This window comes from Haemaphysalis longicornis, unplaced genomic scaffold, assembly GCF_048455015.1.
Source record: "Haemaphysalis longicornis isolate Haplotype H1 unplaced genomic scaffold, Haemaphysalis longicornis Haplotype H1 scaffold_10, whole genome shotgun sequence".
Taxonomy (NCBI): Eukaryota; Metazoa; Arthropoda; class Arachnida; order Ixodida; family Ixodidae; genus Haemaphysalis; species Haemaphysalis longicornis.
In genome coordinates, this window is record NW_027526204.1 from 103,222,580 (window position 1) to 103,249,205 (window position 26,626).

Sequence of the window (26,626 nt, forward strand, 5' to 3'; positions counted from 1 at the left end):
GTTGAACCCTTTTCGGCCGCTAACGATGCTACGAATGAAACTACCACCACGGTGTAAGGGGTCGTAATTTTTGGCCGAAGGTGGTTCTTGCCCCCAAGCGACTTTGTACATCTTATTATAACCTCACAAACATAATATAACCTCGCTGTAAAATGTGTGCAACCTCTGGTGCACTGTTTTTGTCTCTGTTGGCAGAAAGAGCACACATCATCTCTGCCTCACAAAACAGTTTTGTTCATTTCAAGACCTGCCTAACGCATCTCTGTGGAATGTTTGTCGTACCCTTGAAGTTTCGTTTATCGAGAGTCTTCTGTATGACAGTTTAGATGTGTGGAAGAGCGCTGAGATGCCAGGCTAGTAGTATCATGGCCACATTGAAGAGCAGAGGTGCCAGGACTGAACCCTGAGGCATGCCACAGCGAAGCTTGAAATAAACAGACATGGGATCCTTACTGTGAGGACGTCTTTGCATTGCTGAGCTCAGTCTCCACCAACCAGAGTCCCTCGCAGTTTGCAAAAACACCGAGGCATACTTTATACCGGGATTTTAAGGAGGCCCCAGCCATCATGCACCCTGCATTTAATCTTCCGCAAGATGCTGGGTCTGCCATCATCGTAAGCAGCAACAGGCAGTATACCTTCACCATTTACCATGGCAACACTCATTGTGGCAATCAACATGGCTACACTGAGGGTTGGTCATTTTCGGGCACAACCTGATTTTAGCCAAATTTTACACCCCGAACATGTTTCGGGAGAATCGGGTTACACCCGTTTTCTCCCCAAATGAGCCTCTCCTTCCCTCCTGTCTCTCAACAGCAGCTGGCGCGCGCATGCGTCGTAGTCAGCCCGTTCGCTCCGTCGCGGTCTCGGCGTAACAGGTGCGTGATAGCAGCGCGGTGGGAAGTGGAAGGGCGCGCGCTGCTTGCGCATGCGCGCTCTCCCCCCCGTACTGCTCTCCCTCTACTGCGCGCGCTGCAAATATAGCGGCTAGCGGTCGCTCGTGTTTCAGTCACTGCATTGCTCCTTCCTTCCTTGGTTGACGCTCGTGCCCACGTTTACTCGTGTCTGCTACTCCAGCATCACGGAAGAAGCGATGGAAGCAACACTGCCTTCAATCAGTACTGAGGCCCCAATGCTCTGCATTTACTTGTGTTCCCCTTGCGGGAAGGCGCGGGAATTTTTTTTCCCTCCATTTATTCGTTTCAATCTGCCTTGCCTCTTTTTTGGTTACCTTGGCTGTTTTCGATTCTCCACTGTTCTTTCCATATTTCATCGTTAACCTTCGTCTTTCTTAACCACTGTGTGTCCACGCTTTTCAAGTATAGGTACCTAAAAACCTTAGCTGCCCACCTTCGTTGATCCATTGCCCTCAACCTCATCTCAAAGCACATTTTACTCTGAGCTTCTCTAACTTCAAACGATGCCCAGCACATATCTCCCTGAACTGCTTCGTTAGTTGTTTTTCCATGCGCGCCGAAGGCCAAACGTCCTACCGTTCTCTGGTTTACTTCCAGGCCTGATAGAACGTCTGATTTTAAGCAGAGAACAGCATTCGCAAACGTGAGACCCGGAACCATTACTCCTTTCCAGAGCAGGCGCGAAAGCTGGCTTCACTGTTATAATACCCTATCTGTGGTGGTGCACCCTTTACAGGAGGCAGTTTTTTCTTGGTATTTTTTTGCTAATGCCACCGGACCAAGCTCAAGCTTAAACAGCTCTACTGTGAAAAATTAAAGCCGTTCCACTCAACGTGAAAGCTGTCGGAAGTGCAAAGCAGTGATTCGCCGTAATGGGCTGCAGCGCCATTATCCACTCACTGCTACTACCCAATGCAATTCAAATTTCCCGCCTTCGCAGTGCTCGCGCGCCCCCCGGCCTGAAACTGCACCAGCGGGAGTTCTGTTCTTTTCGTGCTTGCTTTTCCTCCTGTACATGCCGGCATTGCACTGCCACTTTTGTTCGCTTACTATCATAAAAACCAACCCAACAAAATTCCTACCTAAAAGAACGCGGGGACTGCCAGTTAGTTACGTATATTTTTCCTCAAATGTACCTGCAGGTTTCTCTGCACTAAACAACGGGGAGATGCATGACAAGCGCCAGCGGTTCACGAGTTTAGAACGCTTATGACTATATAAAGCACTTCGCTTTTGAAGCCTCTGGATTACGCCACGACGACGGAACATTGTGTGGCTCTACTTGGGTCCAGCGAGCAAGCTACGACAGAGGGAGCCCCTAAAGTGCTCTGCACTTAGAACACGTATCCCTGCCCTCTTCACGTGACATGCAGCCAGTGCAACAGCCATCCCGGGATGCAGGCTGAAGATGCATTTGCAATGTCTGACCCTTCTGGCACCTTGCTCAGTTGCATATGACACTTTGAAAAAAAATAACGGGGGCTGCACAGCTTGCAAGTTTCAGCAACGCTGCTTGTTTCTGGAGAATGCACTCGTATAATCATGGTTGTGCTAGCTCAGTGCAAGCCTTTAGCTGATGAAGAAGCCAATATCGAAACAGAGTTCGAAACAGAGTTATGCCATTAGTATCCAAAAAAACCTGTTGGAGCACAGGTTACTTACACAAACTTCCATGCAGTCATTACAAAGCTCTTCTCACATAGGCTTAGTCCCATATGGGAGTCTGTGTTTCAAGGATGTTCTGGTTGCTCCGAGATATGCTAAAAGATAAAACACTGCTACAAGTTTCAATCTGTGAAAGTGTATCACGCCCAATGCGATGTAGGAGCTGGACCAAGTGCTTTGTAGGCTATTATCACAACTGCCAATTATGCAGTAAAGAAAAGTAACTGAAAGGCTACAGGCAATGCTTAGAAAATTGCGGCAATAACTTGTCGACTTCGGTTAACAGCCTCCAATACTGACGTACATTACTTCAATATAAGGATATCTGCGCTGTAGTCCTCGTGCTTCACTGACAGCTACGAAAATTCAATGCCCATCTAATTCGTGAAGGAGTATATGATCAGCGGAGCTAGGCACAGTCCCAGGGGTGCACGACAACAAACACGTTTGTCTGTAATTTGCAATTGGGCATAGTTCCTAGTTAATTAGCTGAATTAAACTTGAAAGTTTTAGATGTTTATTCTAGAGGTCAAACGTGGGGCTGCCAGTCTCCCTCCCACAAAATTTCGCAGCGTTTTACAACTTTACTGTGAACTACATTATTACAAAAAGTAAATGAAAATCGGCATAATGATAGTTGTCTTAGGGGCTAATGGTAATATTTCTTTCAGGATTGTATGAATAAAAAAGTTACCGCCGTCCTTGGTAACCAGACCTCCTCCGTAAGTGGTCACATATTGACAGCACACGAGAATTTTGTAAGGTTTACAACTTCACTGCGGCCAAACTATGCCAAGTAAATGAAGCTCTCTGCAATGAGAGTCCTAGCGGCCAGTTTCAGTACGATTCTTTTCAGATACCTACGCTATAATCGGTTACAACTCGAGAACGACACCACCTCATGTAGTGTATCACTCCGCCAAAGCGCCGGACCCGCAACGTCAGTGCGCGCGCGTTTTGAAAGGGGTTTGCTATGAATGCGTGATATCGTCTGCCTTGTCTCACGCAGTTTGCTTGTCGTCACTGGAGTCGTTTATCAGCATATTAAGTCCAAAAAATCACAAGAACGGCTCACGCCATGTTCAAAATATTCCCAGTAACGCCCTACTTGCGCCGCGGGGAGAAACATCCGGCTACGGTGATAAGGCACAGCGGCAACTTTCGGTGCCGTTCTTAAGTTGTCACCAAGTATAGATTGAGAGCCAGAACATTCGCCCGAAAGTTGGCTCTGCCGCAAGATTCAAAATCCCTGGTTGACGTGACTTTGCAACGGACGCTACATGGGGACTCCGAGACATAAACAGCTTTGCTGTAAAAGAATAACACCACACTTTAAACTTCAAGAATCTTCATCAGGTGCTGGAAACAAAATGGAGCTCTCGATAAAGCCTGTGGTCAGGCATCTCCAGCGAACCCCCTAACTGTAAACTACCGTGGTGCCAAACCCAGATGGGGCTGCATTAACAATGGTAAGGAAGGCAGGTGGAAACAAATTCATTGAGTCGTAGCGTCCTTCAGCTAAGCTGACTTGAGCCAGGCTACCTGCCTCGGGCCCTCGTGACGACACATTCAGCGACTCTATCACACCATGTATTCACAGTACACATTCTGCTCCGAGTACAACTACGGCTCTCACTCGATGTACAGCCATAAATGCTTCGCATGAAGGCACTTCTGAATACAGAAGGCTAGCCTAAGACAGAAACCTATGCATGCGTACGGAGATTAAAAAATTCAAAACTGTAAATTAAAAACAAAGGTACACAAGAATTGTGATACACGACATAGTACCAACTGTTTTCGTTGGTTTTCGGTTCGTTAACTAACAAAGAATCTGTTTCCAACATTTTTTTTTATTCAGTTCTGTGCAAAACAGCAGCAGAAACCAAAAGTTGCCACAACAAAGTACAATGCACAAGTTCACTGAGCAGATACGCTTTAATAAATGCACATTGGAGGCAGAATTTGGCAAATTTTTGGCATGTTTCAGCTGTTTTATTAAGTAGGCAAGAATTTGTCATTCTTGGTTGTGTTGCTAGAGTTAACTCAAACCATGTGGACCGCACTGTATCAAGGGCTTAACAGCACAACGCTGTTTGGATGAAATGACAAGGGACACAGTCAAAGCCAACATTTGAACTCTCTGTAGTAGCACTGGTTTTTTCTTCGATCCTGCTATGTTTGACTGCAAGCCACGCATGCTGTGTTATCAAAATAATAATCTCCGCAGCTTTAGCACCATGCTAAAGCTGTGCTTAATGAGGAGTAACTTCGTTGGAGAACCTCGTTCACATATAGGAGAGTCAAAATAAAGCAGAGCAGTGAACCCCACAGCCCACCCATAACAGCGTATCATTCATCCATCGTGTTTATTCAACCTTTCATCCTCTACAGGCAGTGAGCAGAGAAAGACGGTGCAGTGATGTGTGTGCGAGTGCACTCGAATGTGGTGCGTCTATGGTGCAAAACTTTACAGAGACTTGAGCAGCCATGACTTGAGTCTGTGCGTCGTCGAGGGGAGGTGGTGAGGGAAGATGCTTGTTCATCACAATCCGTAGCTCTCTGCGAGCCCGGGATCCGCCTTGGAGGTGACGGCGAGCAATCGTGCCAGCCCTGTGCGCGGGGGAGAGTTAGAACAACAAAAAGTTAAAGCTGTTCCACTCAATGTGAAAGCTGACGGAAGTGCTGAGAAAGTGATTCGCCATAATGGGCTGTAGCGGTGTTATCCGCTCACTGCTACCACCCGATCACCCGATGCAATTCAAATTTCCTGCTTTCGCAGTGCTCGCGCGCCCCCTGCCTGAAACTGCACCAGCGGGAGTTCTGTTCTGTTTGTGCTTTTCTCCCCGCACGTGCCGGCGTTGCACTGCCACATTTTGCGTTTACTATCGCAAAAACAAACCCAACGGGCGTCCTTAAAGGGACACTGAAGTGAATTTGTCAAGCTCCCGTTTTTGCTTGCACTGCGTAGACTGGCTCAAATTAGCACACTTTTCATCGTTTATCCGGTTGAGAAATCGGTAATTATTTTACAAAGCGCGAAAGAAGAAAAACTGCCATGCGCGGTTTGCGGCGGCCGCACCAACTAACGCTGTGACGTTGGGAGGAGGGAGCACCGTGATTGGACGATGCCCAAGGTTAGCAGTTTCGGTTTCGGTTCTGTAAAACACAACCGATGGCGTTGTTGGATGGGCATTCTCAATATCTCAGTAATAATCGTACCGCGCTTCTGCCATGTTGTCGGCTGTAAAATGCATAAGATAAGCCTCCCAGGACGGCTTGTAATTGTAGCATTCACTAGCCGAGGCCTACGCAGTGCATGAACGCCCTCCGCGTCCCCGCAGACGCTCAAATGCCATGCGCTTTTCCCCCATATTTGTAGCTTGCCTCACTCATGCCTGTATCGTAAAAACGTGTTCGCACCAGGCCAAGGGTCTGTTGATTCTGGCCTGTGCCCACTGCCCGCAATCAGTCAGTGCTTATGGCAACAGCACGCCAACGAGAACTCGCTAGCGCGCCAGTGCCAGCCTGCGCGCGTTCTGTGAACTAGATCGTGGAGCAATGAACGTTGCGGCCCAAAAAAAGGTGACCTCAGTATAGAAAACATCGCCGGAAAACGAAAAAGTTACCTTATAAAGAAAGAAAGCACGTACCCGCGGGGATTCGAACTCGCGACTTGCAAAATACTTGCGATGACATACCTAGCGCTCCAGCCCACTCGGCCACAAAGCGGGTTCTGCTGACATTGGTAATATAAGGTATATATTGTATAACCAGTTTACACTTTTATTTAGTTTCGGCATTTCAAGCAGCTTAGGTGACTATTTGTTGTTTTTCGCTCGTGCAGTAAGCATCCCCCAAGATTCCACAATATATCACGTCTAGCAATTGCATTTCTTAGACGGAAAAGCGTTCGCAGATGCGTAGTCGTGCTGCTGACCGCTGTGCTTGTTCGCCCAGCGCAAAAAAGTGCTTCCCGCACCCTAGTTTTACGCTGTAGTCTAAAAATATCAGTTGATTTTATTTCCTTAGTACCTATATTGACTTCGCTGATTCTTCTTCCGCCTTCAAGAGGCCTTATATTTTCCTACTGGCGTACCAGTCAGCGAAGCGTCGCATGTGCGCTTGTGCAGCGCTTGTGTGAAGCGACCTTGACTTGGAGCTGATATAGTGTACAAACTAACCAAGTAAAGAAAGGCACATTCTTCCATTCACAAATGTGTCCTGGCTTCGGTTCAACTGAGCAAACGAATTGCAATGACCGGCGGATGAAACACTGGGCCGACTGACTCTGTCTGAAGGCCGGGGAGCCCTGCAGTAGCGCAGCCAATTGCGAGCTCGGCTCCTCTCGACGTCACACGAAAACGCCACAGAAAATGGGCGAGCGTAAAGAGAGGAGGACAGCATTTTCGAATTAATTTTTCTACTAAATAAAATCGCGTAAACGCGCCCAGAGTGGTTGAAACATGGCCTGGGGACTCCGGACTACAATTTGCGCTAGTAATCCCGCAATGTTTACATATCGCTTCAGTGTCCCTTTAAAGGAGCCATGAAGACAAAATACAGGTTGGGTTTATTAGAAAGACTGCTTAGTCCCGATAACAATGATACCAATATCATCGCAATCTTCGAACAAATAACGGAGATATTAAAGAAAACGTGCGAAGCAGTCGCGACTCCCTAGCCAATTTCCCGCAACTTTTCTATGACGTCACGTAACCTTGTTTGTGCGATTGGCGGCCGCCTAACTGACCTGTCGCGACGACACATGACTGGACGTCTGTAATGGGGCCTCTAGTTCCATTTGACCGCATCACTTGAATGCTAACGTGCAGTTAACGCACTGAAAATTATGTTTTATTGTTGGCCCGTATGACGTCATTCTTGCTCACAACACGTCACTGTGGCGCAAAATTTGAAAGTTTTTAAATACTTCTTGCTTTTTTTCATTAAAAAAAACACCTTTTGTGGCTGTAATGGAGCTGAGTGAGATACTGAATCCTAATTCTTTCAAATTACACGAAGTTGTATTTTCTCTTCATGGCTCCTTTAAACTAGAGGAATGCGGGCGCTGCCGGTTAATTACGTATATTTTTCCTCAAATGTAAATATAGTTTTTTTTTTTTTTCGCTAAACAACGGGGAGACGTATGACAACCGCCAGCGCTTCAAGAGTTTCCAACGCTTATGACTATATAAACCACTTGGCTTTCAAAGCCTCTGGGGTACGCCGCGAACAACAGCGTTACCCCGGGACACCGCCTTGATGCTCTATATACTTGGGTCGAGCGAGCAAGCTGGGACGACAGGGCGAGCGCCGAAAGTGCTGTGCACTTAAAAAAAAAAAAAAGGCGAAAACCTTGAAGAGCACCTCACGTTGCCTAGCAACCAACAACAGAATAGATGGCGCAACACCTGCTCCATGGAACCTCGAAGCGACTCCAGGAACACGTCCTGATGTGTCCTTCAGTGCTCACGTAGAAAGATCTCCTGCAGCTTCGCTATGGTTCAAGCCTTGCGCGACTTAGTGCAAGCTTTGCCAGTTTGTTAACAATTCATAGCAAAGCGCAGCAAAACACGATGGCTACTCCAATGAATGTTTTTCACCCACTCCCGAGCTGCTCTTTATGCAACACAGCCTGTGCCGCACGTTTGGAGATGGTTGCTATCTCCAGGGATGCGACAGCCCAAACAGATTTGGGAGCAGTTTTTGGAGCAGCAAAATGTCGATTTTGGAGCAGGTGACATTTAATACGCCGTCTCATGAGCTTAAAAAATCATATTTTCAGCAATTTCAGGAAGTCAAGTACACTTTTCAATCAGTTTTGAATGCACGCTACACTGAAACAGCCTTACAAAAAAGTGCTTTTAAGAGTATTACAAAGTACTAATGGCACTACCTTTTTACTAACTGTGATATTGTGCTGCGGCTGCACGCAACGTTAACAAGACTGCCGTTAACATTACCAAATTTAAGGGCTCTGCAATTATGGTGTGTTTTTTAAACCCTTTGAATGCTCAAATTAATATTTTTGTAATCCCAGGCTGTGTTGTATGAACGAGTGCAGTCACGGCAACAGTTGAGCAACTTCGAGCTAACGGTCGCACAGCCCCACCAGCCTACCCGTTTCAATCCCCGAGGCGCACGTTCACCCCATAGTCATTTGAGTAGCGTTACTATGTTTAGCCACCCAGATTTTAGCACTAAATTTCACTTCACATTCATCAAGCATTATTACTCGCGTGCTATGGTAACCATGCAGTCCCGCAGCTATTGGGCACTGCCTGAAGAAGTCGCAGTGCCTCAGTGAAGCCCGCAACTTTTGGGTCGACTGCTCCGTTCCCAAGGCTCGCAATCTCGTTTCGAAACACAGCAACAACTCAGTGTTTTGTAACACAGCAACGAGCCAAAAAGTTCACTCCATGAACCCCAATTAGAGACGTGCGCACCGCGTTTCGCACTCAGGGGCAAACCACGCCGAAGTCGTAGGCCCCACCTTTCAATGAACTTCTTTCGAGCCGCGTAGCTTCCTATAATCTGGCACCAATCTCAAACCTTATCCCCCACGTTAACGCCGCTGTACAAAGCCACAACAGATAGAATGAATAGACTGGAACCCAGCTGATGGCGTAAAAGAAACCAGAAAAAATATCGGCGATGCGCACTGAGCGCCTGAAGTATGCAGCAACCCAATCGAGAAGGCCGTTTCAGGGAAACCGGACGGAAAGCCAATCGCGTTTTAGAAGCTATCGTTTGCTTCGTTTCAGTCTCTGTATCCGTGCCGTTTCTGCGTTTGCGATTGACCGACGATAAAAGCGGTGACTGGGATGCTGGAAGCTTTATTCCCCGCTGAAACTGACATGAGCATCAAAATACGCGGCTTTCAGGCTGTTTTGGAGCAGTTTGGAGCAGTTTTCGCAATTTTCATGCTTTTGGAGCAGCTTGGTGCAGGAAAATGGCATTGTATCAAAAATGCACACTATGCGCAGCTGTCTCGCAAACGTCACTCGCACCACGCCTGTTATGAGAATGAGTTTTCAATGCTTCCTGCCCTTGGCATAGCAGTCTGACTTTTGAAAGGGGCAAACGTGCGATAGCGTCGGTCAATGTTAGAAAACTTCACACATAGGAGAACTCTATTCACAGCAAGAGAGCTCCCTTCTTTACTTTGATTTCAGGTTATGCTCAAACTTATTGCACATGTGCTGAGGCCCGGCAAGGAATGTCAATCGATGATTCGCTTACAGTTCCATCCCGTAGCTCACTAACACTGCCTATTATCGAATAAAGAGTACTGATAACTTTTTTTCTGTCGCGAGCTACACACCAAGCTGACACAACTTCAACGTCTGCTCTCATGACAATGATCAGCCACCTTGCAATTCCCCTGAAGAAAAACGAAATGGACAAAACAATCCGAACGTCATGGAGAGTATGCTAACAAATTGGAAAGGTTCTTTCCTCGTTTTGTGTTTTTCTCAACATCTTTTCCCCCATGTCTTATACTCTCCTTCTCCTTTTCTGTAGTGTCTCTCGCCCCTTCGCCAGTGCTCGCCAGACACAACGCGAAGCCTTCTTCCGCAATGAAAAGCTGCCCAGTCAATGCCCAACAACACAAACGAAAGTGATCGCAACGATCGCTCACTCACTCTTCCTGTCTTCGCCTCCCAGCAACATGACTAGCGTCGAGAAACGGCCCACCTTGGGCAGGTTGCTCAGGACGGGGTAGATGTCCACGCCGTCCCTGCGCACCACAAAGAAATGAGGTAAAAGTCTCACCTCGTTCCCGTCGCTGCGACGCTTTCTCTGAAAAGGCAAGCCCAGCAAGCCTCCTTTACAGGTTCGCAAAAGATAACTACAACCTGTGGTGGCAATAAACCCTTTCGCGCTGGTGCCCTATATTTAGGACATTAATCAAAATTCTTCTAGCAATTTCCAAACACAGTCAAAACAGCCAGTTTTCTGGGGAATAGTTTTTCAAAGATTCCTCTTTCGATACATGTCCCCATTGTTTGTTTTTTGCTACAGCTGAACGCTACAGAGAGGAAGGCATTGCAGTGAAGTCCAAACAGACACTGGGGTTACCCCACGGACTAAAGTTCTAGTTTGATTACACGGCTGGAACTCAAAAAATACTTTCAATACCAGCTTTATTTTTTGTATACGGGCTCACTGATTTTTAAAATTTAGTACAACACGCAAAAGAAATTTTTTGTTGTATTTTAAAAATTGTAATTGCCTAATGACATTATTAGATGCAGTGCTTCTAAATTGCTAATTACTTGCACCACAAGCTCAATTTTTCGTTTGTAAGCTCATAGGATCACAATAATAAGGAAAATACTACAAAAAAAATTACACCATCTTCCCGTAGGGGAACGCTGAGTAGTATGCGAAGCAGCCATGGGGTCGACTGAAGTTCCCATTAGTTTTCAGTTCGTCGTTTCCGTTGACGTTCAGCTTCGCATGCCTTCGTTGTATCAGTAGCTTCTTGACGTAGTTTGAATGACTGAAGGACATAAGGCGCGTTCGTAGCACATGCTCCCGTCTCAGTTTGTAGCGCAGTGGGAAGAGCGCCACGTACCTCCCGTTGCGACCAGAGAGTCGTGGGATCGAAACCGGGTGTCACCTAACTACTTCTTTTTATAGTGGACTGCGCTGACATCAGCCCAAACGCTGACTGGGCTGAAGAGACGCACATGCGCAGTAGAGTGCGGACAGCAGACAAGGGAGGGAGAGACACACCCCCGAGCACGAGATGCTCCGCAATGTAAAATCTTTTTGCTAGAAATAGAAAACTTCAAGACTGAAAGGGTTAAATAACATTTCAGGAATAACCACACACACACATCATCATCATCATCATCCTGTATGTGCCCACTGCAGGACAAAGGCTTCTCTGCTATCCCTTCAACCGTTTGGTCATGCAATGCCCAGTCCGTCCTACTTCCTTAGTTCACCCTAGCGTCACTAAATAAGCTACGCTGAAGAGTACCTTCACTTCGTGCACCCGGAAGCGTCTGGGGGCCATTTTGTTTCTGGCTCACAGTGTTGCCATCTCTGCCAACGAAACCGCCACCTGTTGTGAAGGGCACAGTGTGACCGGCCGCACTAGCGTCCACGCAGCAGAGAGAGAGAGAGAGAGGAGAGGCACCCAGAAACAAAATGGCTGCGCCCATACGTAAACAAATATCACGTGGTGCCGACCGACCAATGAAAATCCTGGTGGCACGTAACAATGAGACAAAAGAGTGCCAATACTCTAAAAGCCTTCATTTAGTGACGCTAGTTCATCCCTCTATCGGGTTAATTAATAGCCTTCCTTTACTTTTAGATCCACCCGCCATGCATGGGGGGCTCAAAATATCACCATCACTTTGTTATCACTCGTTAAAACTACATAGTTGAGACGGTGATTTGGGCTGGTCGGTTCATTTTCAACGCAATTCAAAACAACGATAACAAAGGGGAGCAGGAAAGACAACGCACAGTGCCGTGCGCTGCCTTTCCTTGTACCGTTTGTTAGCGCAGTTTTAAATTGCGCTGAAAGAACTGGTCGACTGAAGTCAATTAGCCGAAATTATTTCACTTCCCACTTTGTTAAGCATCAGCCAATCTACCACCTTGCAGGAGTGCGATACTGTGTATTCTCAAGGGACGACCACAAAGCAGTGCTTGGGCAGGGGAAGTTATTACAGTCGAACACGCATATATCGGACTCCAAGGGGATCGCAAAAAAGTTCGATATATCGATAATTCGAAATAGAAAACATGCCCATCTAAAGCTTATCTGAAAGCTCCACACATCACAGAGCTCTTCACAGTTGCGACAAGCGGTAACTTGAGGCGCAGCGTTCGATATATCGAATGTGCCCATGATCGGGAGCTGGACACACGCATACAACGGTGCTATGCTTTTGCAGGGGATTTCCAAGGGGATGTTGAGACTGTTTGATATAGACAATAATTCAATATATGCGTGTTTGATATATCCGTGTTCGACTGTATTGACTGAAATTGACGACTGATTTAACTGACCGACTGATATTTTGATTAGCTGCTCCATCAATCCATGGCTAATCGTCCTCCATGCATATGGTTTGCCCTATATGTTTTCTATATGAAGACTTTGCCGCGATCATTTACACTACACGACATGAATGACAGCACTGACAGTAGGCACAGCAAAGGCTCAATCAAGGTATGCAACCCTACACTGAATGTGCAAAAACAGCACAGCATTTTTAACACCGCAAAGGCCCAATCAAGATATGCAATGCAACGCTGAATGTGCAAAAAACAGCACCTCAAAAACAAACGCGTATGGAATTCGGCAAAATAAGTCAAACAACCAGTGGCTTCGAGAGTAGTTTTTGCTGTCAAACCAATGGTTGCCCACACACAAATAAGGTGCGCCACTGAGACTTTCTTTTTTTTTTTCAAAATGGTTAGTGGTCCCAACAGGTGCCCCTACCTTAGAAACTGGTTTTCCAGGATACAGAGGATCTCGCAGAAAAGCTCGCTCTCCATGGCCTCTCGAAAGAATGCTCCTATCTTGCTGGCGTCCAGTTGCTGCGGACGAAACGTCACAGGGAACAGTGAAGTGAGCGGCTCGAGTCGTTTTGTTGCAGTTATCGAAGCAACAAGAAGCCAACTTTGTAGCAACCAAAATCGGCATTTTGTTGCAGCAGGGTGTGGTAAAGTGCCTGTATGTGGTAAAATGGGCTTCAGCATAAGAGAACAGCCCATGGGAACGCCAAAAGGAATTTTCCAAAGCAGGAGAAAGATACAAGAGCCTGCAGCAAGCCCACATACACAGTGCTGCCGCACTATCATAGCACGTTTAAAAGTATTTTTGGAGCCAAAGGGATCGCTCCTCACTCAACACAAGGACTGCATTTTATGGCCTACTTTGTTCAAATGAAACAAGTTTTTTTTTCTAGTCAACCTGAATAGAATTTGCGGCGTTGGCACGATTAGCCTACACAGACTGGTAGCATGCTCCATCATTGCAAAAATAAAACATGATGTGCGAATGCTATAAAATAGTTCTCAGCTTGTAAGTAATCAAAGGAGCCGTGGAGACAAAACACCACTTTGTTCAATTTGAAAAAGCTACCCTTTGGTTCAGCTTCACCCCAGCCACGAAAGACGTTCTGTTAACCAAAAAATACAAAATAATATTAAAAAACTTCCAAATTTCACGCTACATTGACGTACTATTATGGGAAGGAGTGACATAACATGGGGCAGCACTAAAAACATGATTATCAGAGTTCAACTGCACATTGACATTCAAGAGATACGATAACACAGAACTAGGATCACTGTGACCCAGACATGTTTCTTCTATGACGTCATATGGTGTCATATAAGAAACGTCATATGACATCATATGAGAAACATGACTGGGTCATATGACAGCATAATGACATCATATGACGTCATATAAGGAACATGACTAAGTCATGATGCCATATGAAATCATAATAATGTCATATGGCATCATAATGATGCCGTATAAAACTGATGTCATATGATGTCATATAAGAAACATGACTGGGTCATATGATGTCATATGGCATCATATCATCATATAAGAAACATGACTGGGTCAGATGATGCCGTATGACATCATAATGATGTCATATAAAACGTAATGATGTCATGACATCACACGACGCCATCATGAAACGTAATGACGTCATATGATGTCTATGACATCATAGAGAAATCTATAGAAAGTTTCTGGGGAGTCCCCACTGTCGCATCCACGTTCCTCAATATCTCGATTATTTGCTTGAAGTTTGTGATAAAGTTGGTATCACTGTTATCGAGACAAAACAGTCTCTCTAATGAAACAAACTTGTGGTTTGTCTTCGTGTTTCCTTAAAGGCAAAGTGGGGTGAGGGGCAAACCTTGAGGTACTTGTAGCGCAACTCAGGAAAGGGTGCGAGCTGCCGCCAGTCGACCTGGAACTGGTACGAGGTTGTCGGAGGGGGCGGGAGTTCGGGCTGTTGCACCCTCCCTGTCGGCACCCACTCTTCCTTCAAGGGTGTGCCACCCGCAATGTCGACGATTGGCACCCTCCTCAGGGGCTTCTGAAAGGAACCAGCAAGGCCACGAGGAAGCCGGTGAGTCTACAACTCCACCACTGCTATCGCCTGATGCACCTCGCGTGACCACACCCCTTACGGTAGTTTTAAGAAGGCTGGCGGTCGATGGCTGTCGTTATGCGCTGCACTTTCCAGAGTAGCTGCACATTATTCGATTATGTATTTGTTTTTACTGGCATGACAAGCAATACAATAAGGTCGTAGACGCACAGACCACAAACTATAGTTGATGACAGGGTAAGAATGCAGCTCCGCCCACAAGCGTTGTTTGGCCGCTAGCTGACTCTCCGCGGTTAGAAAAAATAGTTCGTTATATTGCAGCTGTTTATACCCATGATTACTAATATGAACGGCTAACAGTATAACCATCTGATTATGATGTCGTTTATATATGTTTCATTCCGAAGAATGAATGATTTTCACAGGAAAAAGAAAAAGTCGTCCTCATTGAAAACTGGCTCAGGAGAAAAAAAAATTACTCACTAAAACAAAGGTTATTCTTGATAGAAACTATTCCCGGTGTATTTTATACTTAAATCAAAGCTATTTGTGATTGTTTTACTGTTAGACAACAGAAATAAACATATAAACAACGCACACACGATTGTTTGGGTCTGAATAGTTCGAATTTCGACCGCTGCACGTCGCTTAGCCGTCGTCTGCTTGGAGAAACATAATCAATGGTCGTCGTTATATTTTGTCGGGCTCGTCGCAGTTCGACTATTTCTTTACTTCGCGTGTGCAATCATTGTCAAGAAATGCAGTCGGTACAATATCTTCCACAGCCATCATCACCGCTAAATCAAGCGTCGTAAACGCAGGGTGGAAGAAAGGGGCGGTTCGTCGCCGCAATGGCTGGATGCAGTGCACGGACTGTGTAAGCCCAGGGTGAACAGGAAACCAGCGGCGAAAATTCATCGGTGTCTTTCAGAAATCGGCCGCGATATCAACGGGCCACGCATTGTTCTATGCGACTGTTTCGAACGTAGTGACGCACTGCAAACACCTATCGCGGCGACGCACGCAACCATCGATGTCGCGATGCCGCATAAGGTGTCCTGCCTTGCGAAATCCCCTGTAGGTGCGAAGAAACAAGCGTTATTTTATTCCACCTAAACGAGACGACAACACCGTATGGCGCGAGCAGAGAACTGCGGGATGTGAAACGTTACAAGACTAATCATTTCTACTTCACGATACACGCGAGTGGCAAGACGCTCTACGTCAGTTGGTTAGGTTGACAGTATACAGTGTCATGCTTTCACTCCAGGCTACCATTTCCGGGGTGTTTCCCCGCGATGTAATAAAAGAGCTGGCGGTGTTTCTTTAGTGTCATATCACCACCGCGCAGTTTGCAGTGGAATGATAAGGCAGAGAACCCCAACTGACGTGAAAATTTATAGAAAAACACCCTTAACCACTAGCAGCCGCCTAAAAAAATTACTATTGCGAGCTTTTATGAAACAAAACGAATAGTGACCTACAAATGCATCCGTCCGAAGTTCGTTTCCAAGTTGTGCTACATTCAACTTTCATTGGCTTTACACTGATGTGCAGCAGCCTACCGTGAAGATATTTTTATTGTTGATGAGGCTTTTGAAATAGCATACATAAAGGAAATATTCGGTTCAACATGTAGTTGCTTTGCAGCCATGTCATGTCAAGCTTTTTGATTACTGATAATCTTCCTGAAGCCAATAATCTTCCCCTATGTACACCAAACAGTGACGTCAAACACTGACTGCCCCACACAAAACTTGAATGAACAGCTCCACAAGTGCACTCAATTCTTACTGCACCTATTTAGACAACCACACTCAATAGGCCCAATAATATGAGTATGAACGTGAGATCTAAGTGAATTATTTAAAAATGTGCCGACACCTCCATGCAAGCATTTCCATTTTATCCACTTCTGCAACCAATCAGAGCACCAAACAGGAACAGGGAGAAGAAATATTTAATTCTCACTGCCCCTTGTCAAGGTGTCACGGGCTACTGCACAAGCATTTTCTATTCTTACCACACTTTCCAGCCAGCAGCAGCAAAGTGGCACCCTGAAAGCCTGACATTGGATCCATTTTGATTTGCTGCACCAGTGTTTTCAATGCCTAATGCAGCTTTAAAGCCAAAAGCAACAGTGTGTACGTGAAAAGCAGGGACTTCACAGCGTGAAGGTGTGGCATGGATTCATTCTAACGTACTACATAAGCATCTTCAACTCTCACCACAACCTCATGGCCAGAAACTACAATGTGTGTGCGAGAGAAGCAGCGATTTCATAGCCTGAAAGTGTGGCATGAATTTATTCTAACGTACTATGTAAGCGTCTTCAACCCTCACCACAACTTCATGGCTAGAAGCTACAATGTGTGCACAAAAAGCAGCGACATCACAGCTTGAAGGCCTGGCATAAACACATTCCAACGTATTTTATTAGAGCTTTCACTTCTTACCATAGCTTTCTAGTCAGAAGGAACAGTTCAACCTTGCAAAGGAGTTACATAGCATCTTGAAGAAGTGACGTAAAATCTTTGCGACCTACTGAGTAAGTTTTTCCAAATTTTACTGCGTCTGAACCAGCCGGAAGCAACAGTGCGCACAGAAAGCAGCGACATGACACTCTGGAGGCCTGAAGGTGAACCATTTTGATATGCCGCATCACTGCTTTCTATTATTATTGCAGCTGTATAACCAGAATCAACAGTGAATGCTTGAAAAGAATGAACATAGCATTCTGAAGGGGTGACATACCTCATTTCTACCTGATACACAAGTGTTAGCAATTATTACTGCAGCTCTTAAACCTGAACCACCTTCAGTCACTGTTTGAAGGCTCTTCACAGTTGCTGGAACAATAAAAACATCTAAAACTGGGAAGCGGTGTTGAATCTAAATTAAAGTAAGCTCCATGATAAGATGCTCAAACATGTCCTCCACTCTGTATAATAACAGTCTATCATGACAGAGACACTGGAAATCTGAATGTCTGCCAATACACTGTAACCCTTTTGTTGAAACTTAAACTGCACAAGCACCAAAGTGCAATCATTAAACTACAGCCATCACTATGAAACACAGCTGCAATAGACAAATTTTTATAACTCATAAAGCCCATCACACAAACTGCATGAAAATAAAGGGAGGATAAACCATTGGTTCATTCCTACTAAACGCATTCAGCTATTTCAAAACAACTTTAACAGCTCACGACACTTATGAGAAATTCCACACTGCACACGAAATACGCAGCCTCAGTACATGCATAGTCAGTTTCTCTGATGCCACTTAGTGTAGCGATGGGAACATACGCACCATAAGCTTAGCAGGCATAATAAAAAGCTGCACGCGTGTGTATTTTTGGCAATGTATAAAAAAACCACGTGGTCATGTAGCGGGGCCACACATTTCCGGCTTCCTTCAACGGCGTGGTTCAAAGTCCACCAATCATGCAGTTTCGATGTTTATTTAGCTCTCTTATACGTTTCAAAAATGCTACTGATGATTACGACCAACCAATGACAGTCAAGAAACGAAACGCAACCACATTTGATTACCTCAACAATACTCGCACACGTTCATACTTTTGTATGTTCGATAATGTGCCCATTGGCACAAGCAGAACGCCATAGGCACCCGTCTCTCGCAGGAAGGCAGGTTCATAGCGATTTTCTTAAAGCTACCCAACCGAGTCTCGGATAATTGTGCACGAACGTTTACTTCTTCGCGAGTCTCTGCAATAATGGTATAGTCATACCTGTTTACGCCAGGGGAAAAAAAAAACGCCACACCGCTGCTCCGTTCGTACCCCGGCAGGCTAAAGCAATGCGCGAATCGGGAAGGAAAGATACCTTACATTGTAAGATTTGGCAATCGTCTTAATAACGTGTTCGGCTGTACGAGCGACCGTATACGGCCAAAAAACACGCCGCACACGTTTGCACGATCCGCGTCGGGCCGGACGGACACCACGTAGGCCTGCGCTCAACATCGGGCGCAGCCTACGCTCACAGCAGCAAACGAAAACGCTTGCAACTTGTCACCGCTACTGCCGTAGACGAAAGCAAATCGCATTATTTCTTCACAAAGGTTGCGTTACACCGACACAATTTCCACAATCACACCAGCAACAGATGCAGCTTCGACGCTTTGCCGTTCTCAGATCGAGTTCGTTGACGACGTTCCGAGTACGTAAAACAGCCCACCAGTGCCACCACAATTTCCTCACGTACGTACAAACCACGACGCGGCAAGACACAGACGGGACAGGTGACGATAAGCGGCTTCTTGATGCACTACAGCCCATTCGTAACACAAATCGCCTACACAGCTGTTGGTTCTCGGCAACCTCGTTGTCGCTCGACAGCGCAGCAGCGGTGGTGAAGCGAGCGCGGCCATATTGGAAGTAGTTCTCCTTTCAAACGTACGTCGCAGGCGTCACACAAACGGCGAGACGCCATTGGTTGCGGATGAACACAAAATCCCTTTGATCTTGAAAAGCCGCTGCAGAGTTAAGCTGTCACCAACTATAGTAATCTATTCCACATTCTTTGAAATGAAGTTAACAAAGGGTTGTTCAGGGGCTAGTTGGTATATTCTTAGATTCAATATTAATGTGTGCTGCATATTTACGCACCATCGTTTGGTTTGTCTTTTCAGTGTCCCGTACCTCGTCCAAATATGCAGTACACATTAATATTGAATTCTTTGAAAGCGCGATTAAGGTTGTCAATAAGACTAAACAAAACACGTTGAGCCAGTTGGTTCATGACTAATATAAAAGAATAGGGGACGACGGAGACAGAAACAAACAACATATGCAGGGGGCTATACAATGTCATTTGTTCCTACCTTCATCCTCATCTGCTTGGTGCCCCATTCTTTTATACCATAACCACTAACTACTGAGACATTAAAAAAACAAAAAAGGGAGTGCCGTTTTCAATCTCGCAACTACTCTTTTCGTCACGCTTGTGAAGAAATTGCAAATCTTTACCGACTTGCTTAGATCTGTGTTCTAATTCCGTTTATAGTTCAACACAGTAACTATTCCACCACCACGACAAAGCAAAGGGCACTCGCCTTGGAGGCCTTCCTATTTCTCGGTGCGTTTAGTGGCTCCACCCTGACCGCAGTCACGGCTGTTGCGGCAGCAGCAGCAGCGGGCGGCGTTGTTCGCTTCACGACAGAACTGCCCTTGGTCGACTTTTCCACTTGGACCAGGGGAGCACTGGCTGTCGAGGAGGGCTCCTTCGAGCCGGTCTGACCGCTCTCAGACTTCAATTCCTAGGAGAGAGAGACAGAAGGGCCGGTAATGCAGTCCCCACTTTACGCACCAGCTACCGGGCAGCTATGATGAACTGCGTTATTACCGCACTCTTGAAAACATCAGATCATTTGAAACTTCGACATTTACCCAAATCACACCAAGGGCAAAGAAAAAAAGAATGAAGGTGATGATTAGTATGAAGAGGAGGAGAAGGAGGAGGAAAGCCGGAAAAGGAGTGCACACAGACACACAAAAGTTTCCACATAGAAACCCTGCAACACTTTTTTCAACTTTGTTCGAAATCTTAAATGCTTGCAGAATGAAGTCAACGAACACATCCACTACCTAGATTATGGGGACGAAAAGTACCTCAGCCAAAAATTACGCCTGTATGCCCCTCAGATAACACAGAAGCTTGCTTAAAAGAATTTTCTCTCTTTCCCGTTCTGGCCGTTCTTAGAGTGCTCAAATGACGTCATTAAAGCAGAGTAGTGGCTATTAGCCAGCTTTCCTTCAGTTGCAGCAATGAACGCATTCGATAGCCACTTTAAAAAGAAAGCCACAAAAGCGAAGAAAAATACGGAAGGGGTATTTTCTGTGACGAGGTGCAGTGTCGCTCTGTGCTGGCGATAACTATTGCTCTCACAGTGCTTCGAGACGCAAAGGATAGGGTGAAAGCGTTTATAAGAAGTGTTGCAGGGTCCCTTTAAAAACATTTCATTTCTCTTCAAACTTTTCTGCACAGAGAAAGGATACGGCACCGCCGTTAACAAATACTGTAGTGAACCACAGCTGCATGGTCGCCTGCGCAAATCCCGACACCAACTTTTTGCCCAAACAGAGAGCCTTGCAAGGAAATATATCAAGTGGCATCGCTATTTCCTTTTTTGGCAAAATCGACAGAAAGAAGTTAAAAATGTCTCGCGTTCCTCTCAGAGAACACACACCCCAACACTCAAAAGCCATTTCTTGAAGCAGCTATGCAGTAGGGACACAAACAGCTGAGGAATGCCGCCAGCAACCCATAAAACTTATTTATCGGACCAAAAAAGAAACGTAGTCCTCCAAAGCTCGACAGAAACTCACCTGGTGAGGAAATAACATGGCCGGAACAAACAAACACTTGCCGAAATAAAGAACTGGATGAAAAATTTACCATCCCTTCCCTAAAGAAAGTTGAGAGAAGAGCAAAAGCTTTCCGACATCAAATCTGCATCAAAATTTTCGCTAAAAGTGCCTCCAACCTTCACTGAAACGTAATCGTAAGCACAGAAAAATACACGGACACAGAAGACAAGGACAAGCGCTTGCCCTTGTCTTCTGTGTCCGTGTATTTTTCTGTGCTTAAGATGAACGTTATTGAATACCAACTAGCCCCAACGCAAGCCCTTCTTCACTGAAAGTGCGCCCAAGCGACTGTCAGGCCTTCAAAGATTGAAATCGCAAAGGAAGAACAAACCCATGCGACGATTTTTTGCGCACTACGCAGTGTAGCCAACCGATTTTTCGGACTCGGAGGGGAACAAAAAATAGTTGGAATAAAATAGCAGTACGAAAAATCCGCGAGCCAATACTCCTGTGAGCCAACTGGCGGATCCTCGGTAAAGTCCGAAATTTCCAGCAAGTCCAAGTTTTCGAGTCTGAAAAAAAAAATGGTCGGCTACTGCAAAGGCATCTATGAACCATGTACTGTATAAGGCGGAATATAGGTCGATATTTTTTACCAAAAAAATTGCCGAAAAGTCACCTCTCAACCTATGTACCGGTCACTGGCATAATTCTAGTTTTCATCTGGCAGTCGGGCAGCCCATCGAGCCCATCCAAACCGCAAAGGCACCATCGCCACCACCATCAATCGGACACACCACCATCTTTGTTTTGTTGCTTCACTCGTAGTCAGTGAATGTGTGTGTGCTATTTTGTTCTCGATCAAAGTGAGTTAGGCGCTTAATGCCGGTTCGCAGCAGCATTTAGAAGAAAAGTTGGGGGTTTGCCAAAGCCAACGATGTGTCCGCCTTGGACCAGTTCCCTGCCACCAAAAGAAGTGCATGCTACTGGTGTTAGTTGAAGGGGCAGCTCCCGGTATGCAATGCCCGGACGCCCTCATTTCATGGGCGCTGCTCTGTGCACCTGTGCTGCTGTACAAAGTGGTGACTTTTGACTGCGAGCGTCGTGTGACGTTTCCACGAATGGATACCCCAAGACGCTTGCTGGCCGCCTGCACAGACTGGCTCTCGCTAGGGTCCGCAGATGAGTGTCCCATGCTTTGCGCTCGCTTCACCATGACATGGTTTTGTGAATGTTTAAGAAGTGTGAACAAGCAATTCCCTGGACATTACCGAAGACAGCTTGCTATGTGGGCGACAGCCAGCGGGAAGCAGTCGTCCGACGTCATTTCAGACAACCCTAACGAGTAATCTGAGACGAAACAAGTTATAGCCTCAATAAAACGACGTTGTGTGCCTAATTATTTTTCTTTTGCATTTTTCGGCTACAAGGTAAAATGGTCGACCTATATACCGGCTCGACCTATATTCCGCATTATACAGTAAATGTATACCGGTACGTGGTTTACGAGATGAAGATATTGTACTCCTTCTGCACGATCAATACGTGCATTGCCTTATCTAACACGGTTCCTCTCCCGCAATTTCCAAGTAACCATTTAGACACAATGGAAGCCTGGTTTCACACAGATATCTTATCAGAGCTTTATAAGAGATCTTATCAGAGATGTTACCCGGTCTATGGGGAAATGCATTAGTTCTTCGACAGGACGCCATCAGGCCCACTAAGAAAGCTTTCGCTTTAAAAAAAACATCACTCAGTTGCTCTCTATTTTGGCGAATGTCTGTCTGTTCCGGCTAAGCGAGCCAGCAGAGAGCACGAGCAGAGCAGAGGAGGCGAGAGGGGCCCCACCTTTTCCAGCTTGGTCAGGTGCTGCCTGGCCTCCCGGTTGTTGGGCTCCAGGGAGAGGACCGTGCGGAAGTCCTCCAGGGCAAGCGCCTTCTTGCCGAGGCCCTCGCGCGCCAGTCCGCGGCGGTGGTAGGCCTTCACGTAGTTGGGGTCCCACCGCAGGGCCTGGTTGCAGTCCTCCTCGGCCACGCCCAGCCTGCAAGCAAGGAGCGGCGCAAACTTACCGCATCCACTCAATTAGAGGGTCATGATTACCGTACCGCCGCAGGTGACCCTCCCTGCTCTCTGCACAGGGTCAATATCAATATTCTCCCTGCTCGGGTATGTGTCGACTATCGGAACGTTGGGGACTATAAGAAGAGAAGGTTGAGGTGCCAGCGCGGCAGTTCTTGTTGCTCACTCTTTACCACCAGCTTGAATGCCGTCTGTTGGTCTTCCTGGTACAGTAAACACGTTTTCCTTGCCTTTTAACTTTTACCGTGTCCCGTAATTGTACAATTCTAACGCACCCTCAATTGTAACCAGGGTGTCTAGCAAATTGCGTAATTTAATTTTGTGACCTTTCCAGGTTTTCCATGACCATTTTAATTGAAATTCTCTGACCTATACAACAGGCACGGAAATGATCCGTAAAGCATATAAAAAGTGTAAAGAAAACACATTTTATCGTAGGGAAAAACACATTTGTTGCAACTGCCCTCATTCTCAAAATGCACTTTGACTAACTTCAGTTTTTTCAATTTGGGGTTTGCTTGCCTTAAGTTACAGCTTGAGAGAGTACTTCATCTTGCAGGATGGAAGCTTCAAGTTGCGCTTCAGCAAGCACCTTTTGCTTTTTTTCTTGATTGTCCTGGATCGACATTCAACGTGACCCTAAGGCATGTCGAAGACATGGTGACGCCTAAACCATGTCATGTTCCTTTTTGATTATGTAATTCTGGATCCTGATGTCATAAGAAAGAAGTGCTTTCAAGATTAGTTCCCAAAAAGCACTGCCTTTTAAAATTCGCTGAACAAAAAGGCGCATTGTGCGTGCGATTTAGGCACCACCTACATCGCCCCTCTGCGCAAGTGCACCCAGCAACCTAAGCCAGCTGCGAGCTGTGTGAACCGCACGGCAAGCTTTTGCACGCGATTCATGCGCGGTATTTTCACGGCCGCGTCGAACATTTCGTGCCTGCAGTGGCTCCTTTCCTGCACAAGCAAGTGCGTTTGTGCCTCGAGTAGTATTTTGGTTAGAAGCGGTCATTGGAACTACCACACTACTCCGCGGCCGGTGCTGCCACCATGTTGCCGGCGGCTGCTGCTCGGCGCGCACCGTGTGGGTGGTTTCCGTGGCGCCGTCAGCACGCCTCTGGCGTGCGCAGCGCGTTTTCGCTTGCAGAAAAACCAGAAAACGTTCCATGCGGTTCACGCTTTCATCGCGCGCGAACGTGTTGCGTTCGGTAACTTCTTGAGGGGCCTCCAACACTCGTTTCCTCTATTCTAAAACTGTGTCGGCAGGCCCCGAAGTGGTTCTCCCTGACTGGTACAACTTGATTGAAAAATTTTCTGACTTTTCCCGGTGGCTCAAAATTCCCTGACTTTTCCCTGTTTTCCCGGTTGCTAGACACCCTGGTAACGTGCAGTAGAATTCAACATCCGGAAACCACAAAAACAATTTGGCACTGATTTTACCGCGCACACGAAATAATGTCGTTAACAGATGCCTCAAAATTGCACAAAATATTTAACTGAACGTAAAACGGCAGACGCTATGGGCAGCTAAAGCTGTTCCCTGAAGCTTTAGACTAACAAATGTGGTCGCTTTGTTTTCACCACGCGAATCCGGGATGCCTTATGTACAGGACTCTGCCTGGCTCCCTTCCGTTTCCGCCAAGATGATTACTTTGCGTTTAAATGAAGCCTTTATCATTCATTGAGCCACTTCGTTCCAGTTCCGAGTTGCCGTTTCGGTTTCAAGATTCTTAAGTTTTTGAGTCCAAACGTAACGCGCAGGTATTTCTGAACGCCTATGTTCATCAAAAACGGTGCGCGTTAGAATCGTGCAAATACGGTATCAGGTGAGGAGGAGTTGATGGACCCAAGAAAAAAAAAAGGTTTTACCACTAAAATAAAGCAAAAGAACCAGATAGAAAATTCACTTCAATTGCCACCTTGAAGAAAGCGCAAAATCCAAAGGTATAATTACTTTGTTGAAATCGGATCTCTATGGCTTTTATAAGAACCTGGTACTGTTCCACATACGGAATTTTTGGAGGAAAACCTGTGCAAATCAAGAGAAAAGTTATACCTAAAAAAAATGCTTTTTTGTGCAATTTTTTGGTGCCAAATACCCATGTGTCCCCTTAACACTCCAACTCTGGAGACCTGGGTTCAACTTCTCCACAAACCCCAAAATACTCAATTTTTTCTCTTATTGATTTACTTTATCTAAATTAACCGACATATGCACTTTGGAACAAATTCTGACATTGTCTATTTTAGTGATTCTAAAGTATGCCTTTTTTTTGCTAAAAGTAGCCTTCAAATTTGTGAGCGCATTGCAATGGGCGCAAAATCGAACTCGGCTCCAAAGCATCCAGCTTTAAAGCCGACAGAAAGCCGACAAAGCATCCATCTTTGAAGTTGACAAAGCGTCCAGCTTTGAGGCGCTATGGACAGAAACTCTCCCCCAAAATCCAACTCAATCCAATCCAAAACAACCTGCCAACATCACGCAATTAAATTTTGGAGTACCCATTCCTCAATGGGCATACTATAGCCAGGTGTTTCACACATTAATTTTTAAATTACTTTTCAGATTAAAATATTTTTTTCAAATTTTTGCGAGCAAGCTTAACTGTGCGTTACAATCAGGGGCGCGTTATATTTATGCAAACACAGTAAATTTTTTTCTCTTTACAGCGATAGGCATTTTCTCTACCAGACAGCAACGCCACTTTTGCACCTAACGGGGCACTCAAGGCCTGTGCCTCGACTTCGAAAGAGCAGACCAGCAGCCGCTCACATGTTTTTCCGCAAGAACGCCATGGCCCTGTTGGCGTACAGCACAGGGTTCTGTGGGTCGCACTCGATGCCGATGCCATAACTCTCGATGGCTTCATCGTAGCGACCGTCCTTGAACAGGCGGTTGCCCTGCGTGAAAAAGTGGCATGTATTGCAGTTTGCTCACTAAGAGGGTTCAACTTAAATTGAGGACGACTCAGCGTGCAAGGGAACGGAAGATGATAGGTGTACCATTAAGCGACAAAAAGAGAGCGGAGTGGGTCAAGCAACAAACGCGTGTTAAGGACATATTAGTAGAAATTAAGAAGAAGGAATGGACGTGCGCAGAGCATGTAATGCAAAGGCAAGATAACCGTTTGGCGTTAAGGGCGACAAAGTAGATCCCTAGAGAAGGCAAGCGTGGCAGGGCAGAGGGCAGCAGAAAGTTTGACGGCAGATGAGATCAAGAAGTTTGCGGGGATCAATTGATCGCAGTTAGCACAGGACCGGGGTAATTGGAGATCTATGGGAGAAGCATTTGCCCTGCAGTGGGCGTAGATAGGCTGGTGATGATGATGATTTCAGTTTGCAGGGATAATACTGGCAACAAACTAAGCTGCACACCCAAAAGCGACTTCTGTTTATTTAAACTGGTCCTCAAATGCACTTTGAGCGTAATCACTAAAATTCGCGATTGTACTGCAAAGCTAGCAACCCAATCGCCGCCTCATATTTCGAATCCCTGCCATTTC

At 46.0% G+C, this 26,626-nt stretch overlaps 1 protein-coding gene across 1 annotated transcript in view; it reads right to left on the reverse strand.

Annotated features, from left to right (window-relative positions):
• Positions 1-4,418: 4,418 nt before the first annotated feature.
• The window catches only part of LOC144158999 (uncharacterized), a 26,076-nt gene continuing 3,868 nt past the window's right edge, over positions 4,419-26,626 (reverse strand). Inside the window, exons 4-10 of the mRNA XM_077690224.1 lie at positions 25,897-26,024; positions 22,890-23,082; positions 19,784-19,987; positions 14,504-14,686; positions 13,060-13,157; positions 10,235-10,329; positions 4,419-5,198 (exon numbers count right to left, since the gene is read on the reverse strand). Coding sequence (XP_077546350.1) covers positions 5,131-5,198; positions 10,235-10,329; positions 13,060-13,157; positions 14,504-14,686; positions 19,784-19,987; positions 22,890-23,082; positions 25,897-26,024 — 969 coding nt within the window. The 3' untranslated portion in view covers positions 4,419-5,130. The remainder of the gene's footprint in view (positions 5,199-10,234; positions 10,330-13,059; positions 13,158-14,503; positions 14,687-19,783; positions 19,988-22,889; positions 23,083-25,896; positions 26,025-26,626) is intronic.